Source organism: Podarcis cretensis (genome assembly GCF_951804945.1).
Source record: "Podarcis cretensis genome assembly, chromosome: 6".
Lineage (NCBI taxonomy): Eukaryota > Metazoa > Chordata > Lepidosauria > Squamata > Lacertidae > Podarcis > Podarcis cretensis.
Window position 1 is genome coordinate 31,228,014 of NC_137175.1, and position 3,646 is coordinate 31,231,659.

Below are 3,646 nucleotides of genomic sequence, written 5' to 3' on the forward strand. Positions count from 1 at the left end.
GTCTTTACCCATTATGGAAGTTCTCCCACTTGCTCGGGCCAAAGGGTGGTGGTGGAATGTTTGGCAAGGGCTTATGAAGTTTGCTGCAGTGCAGTGGTACAGTTTTATATTTAACCTGAGCTCCACTGGTTCATCCAACTTTCCTCCTTCCAACTCCATCCCATTGTTGAAGAACTGCCATATTATGAGGGTTATATTTTCTTGGCAATATAAGATGGGGGTTTGGGGGTTTGGGGTGCTTCTGATATATTCCTCTCCCTTCTCCCTTTTTATTAGTTCTTCCTCACCCCAGGGTGAAGGGGAGGGGTTTTTCTTTAAGAGGCCTTCAGAAAGCGAGGGCCCCCACCTTTTGGGGTGCTTCCTCTGCATTTATTACATTTCCCTGGCATAACACTCCTCAGGGCTGTCCGCATTTCGATGAAGCCAATGCTGGGGCGATTCTTCTCCCTCCTCAGGCGCTCGGCTTCAATGGAGACCCATTTGTAGAGGTTCTTTACAAAAGAAATCATTATCCCTTTGGCCTTGGTGGTCATGTACATGTTGTCCTTTCGAAGTTGTTGCAGGGTCTTGGAATCATTCAGGGCGGGGGAGTTCGGCTTCCTTTTTCCAGCCTTCTTGACCGGCTTTGGCTTTGCCTGCGCTCCACGTCTGAAATGGCACGTCTTCTTTACAGGCCGAGGCTTCCTACCCTTGAGCTGCTTTCTTTTCGGAAGTGGAATTCTTTTCTTCCCTCTGTATGCAGAAGGCATGGCTCCAATCTGTTGCCACTCTAGGTGCCTCCTCTACTGTAAGTGCCTGGGGCTCCGCCCAACCTATTGGCTTATATACTGCCAGGTATGCAAATAGCAGAACATTTCTGAGCTCCGTGATTGGTCAGCAAGGACAAAGCCATTGGTAGTAACATTATGATGGTGCCCATGTGCCTCACAGTGAGGGCCAATGAAATATTCCCTCCCAACCAAAAAATGAAGGCAATTGCAACCCACACTTTCATTGGCTGTTAGAAGCATGATTATGACATATAGGCAGCTCTGACATTTTTTATGCAATTATAACAGTGTTGGTCTCTATGCTTCACCTTGTTTTTGATGGTCATCTATAACTTATTTATCTGTTATTTTAGTTCATTAAATTATCAACTAGTTTACAACTCATGATTAGATAAATGTATTTGTTCCACATGTCAAAATGCATTACCCTCCACACCACTCTGTAATCTTCATGGCTGAAAGAGTCACAGAAACCTGGATGGATGTGAGCATCCACATTCCACAGCAGCCAGAAGTTCCATAATCATCAGATTCAGCACATGGTGTCTCCCACCGATGCCTTGATTGGTTGTTATTCATTTTAGCCCTTAAAGGCCAATAAGACCTTCAAACAGAATGCTAACTTCATAGGAGATTGGTTCCTGCCTTGAGTATGAGATCAAAGACTTTGACTTGGATCCAAAGATCCAGGAAGGGAATGAGAAAATGCAGCAGCGCTATTCCACGAACTCTTGCTAGCAGAGGACTTGTTGCAGTTGAGTGCCACAGTTTATCCAAAATTCCATCACAGTAAATTAAACCATAAACAAAGAAAACATTTGCCTCCTGTGTATAAACTCTAGTGGGCCATTAAAGGTCTTGAGTCTGAGTCTGGGAAAAGTCATTCATAAATGCAGGAACACCTCTAGATTTGGAATCACTTTTCACCTGCAACATTCTTCCACAAAGTCAGAAGAAGCCCTTCTGTGAGCAGGATATGCTTTGTTTGGATCCAAACCAATATCTTCAAAAACAAACAAGCCTGTCCCCACTACTGGTCTTGAACTTTTACTAAGTGTATTCCTTCATGTTTATAAAATTTCTATTACATCCTTCTTTCAAAGAAGGTCACTGTGGAGCTCTGTACAGGAGGTTCCTATCACTGTCTTCCCAGCTTTTCCCATCAATATAATGTCTTCTGAGACCCAAGTTAATTTAGAAACAGAACCTCTTCATGAACCTCCAGACCATTCCCACTCCATCCCACAAGACACAGATAGTCTGTCCCCTGAACTGGAAGGCTCCATCCTGGAAAATAATCTCTACTCCCAACGGAAGGGTTTCTTACCCATATTTGCCTGCATAAGCAATTAAGGTATTTGAAAAATGAAATCCACAAACCAATAACCATCTATTAGAAAAATTCATATTCTTTTAACACTTTTATCCTCAGGGCCACATTGACCTTTATGAAGTGTTTTTATCTCTTCTATATTACAGTGCATGTCTAACAAGATATGCTGAGGTGGGTAAGATATACAAGCAGTAGGCGGAATTTGCAGTCGTCTTAGTTTGGACTAAGGCTGAGCTGACACTACAATACTCAGAGTTTGTTACAAACATCTTTTGTCAATGTCAAAAATGCAACTGCTCAGTGTTCCTTTGTGAAGATATTCACATATTCATTTGCATTCCTCTAGTTTGCGCTCAGTCATCTATATTTTATTGGCAAAGTGCTGTGATGTCAACCCCTTCACTGTAGGATCCCTGACTGGATGTTTGCTGATAGAATCATGTAATGTGCCACCATAAAAACATCACAGTTCCTACAGCTGGCATTATTGGTTTTGTAAGCAGAAAGGAGGAGCCGTGGCTGTGGTTCAGGACAGTGTGAAATGGGGGAGGAAAGCATCTGGGAACGTCTACTGATATTATGCCCTGTTTCTGAACTCCCTAGTGACACCTGGTTGGCCGGCATGGCAGGGGCGTGGCATGGGGAGGGCCAGGGGGGCATAGCCCCAGGCGCATGGCTTTGAGAGGGCGTTAGCTAGGCACCCTCATGCAGGGATCCTTGCTCTGTCTGCCACTGGGGATCTCTGGGGCCCAGCCTTGCCACCGTCCCCCTGGCCCCCTCGCCAAGTGCTGCATCAGCTGGCCAGGCTCCAGTGGCGTAGCGTGGGGGGTGCAGGGGGGGCCGGCCACACCGGGCGCAACATCTGGGAGTTAGGGTTAGGGGGCGCAAATCCACGGGTTAGGGGGCGCAAATCCACGGGATGGGGGCACAAATTACTTGCCTTGCCCCGGGTGCTGACAACCCACGCTATGCCACTGCCAGGCTCCCTGTTGCATGGGCGGGTGGGCAGGTGTGCAGTGCAGCCCTGTGAACCCTCTGTGCTCCACGCCCGCCTGGTGGTGGCAAAGGTTCAGCTGGTGTGGAGGGTTTTGCCTGGTGATGTGTGCATGCACTCGCCCCAGGTGCCAATAAAGGATGCAACACCACTGCAGCATGGGAAGCAGAATATTGTACTAAATCAGGGATGGGGTTGTTGGGCTGAAGTCCTCTCATCAGCCCCAGCCAGAAAGGTCAATATTAAGGGATGATGGAAGCCACAGTTCAACATGAACTGGATGGCTACAAATTCCCCATCACTGGACTAAATGGATCTTCATCTGATCCAGCAAGCCAATTCTTTTCTTCCATGTTGCTTCTTTAAACATGATTAATGTGAAACTAACCATTTCCACAGGCAAAACTCCTTTCTCCTGTTCATTATTTGCATTTATTAGCAGCATCCCCAAGAGCTCCCCACCCACCCAAGAAAGATGCAGGACCACAGACAGTGGGGAATTAAGGCTGAGCCCAAAGCAGAGCCTGTGGCCGTGTATTGGTGCTCTGT

At 46.6% G+C, this 3,646-nt stretch overlaps 1 protein-coding gene across 1 annotated transcript; it reads right to left on the reverse strand.

The window, feature by feature from the left end:
- Positions 1–314: 314 nt before the first annotated feature.
- Positions 315–749, reverse strand: LOC307219192 (histone H2B type 1-P-like; the record flags this gene model as incomplete). Its single annotated transcript, XM_079982195.1, has 1 exon — positions 315–749. One exon carries the CDS (start codon positions 747–749, stop codon positions 315–317), a length of 435 nt encoding a protein of 144 aa, XP_079838321.1.
- Between the last annotated feature and the right edge of the window lie 2,897 nt (positions 750–3,646).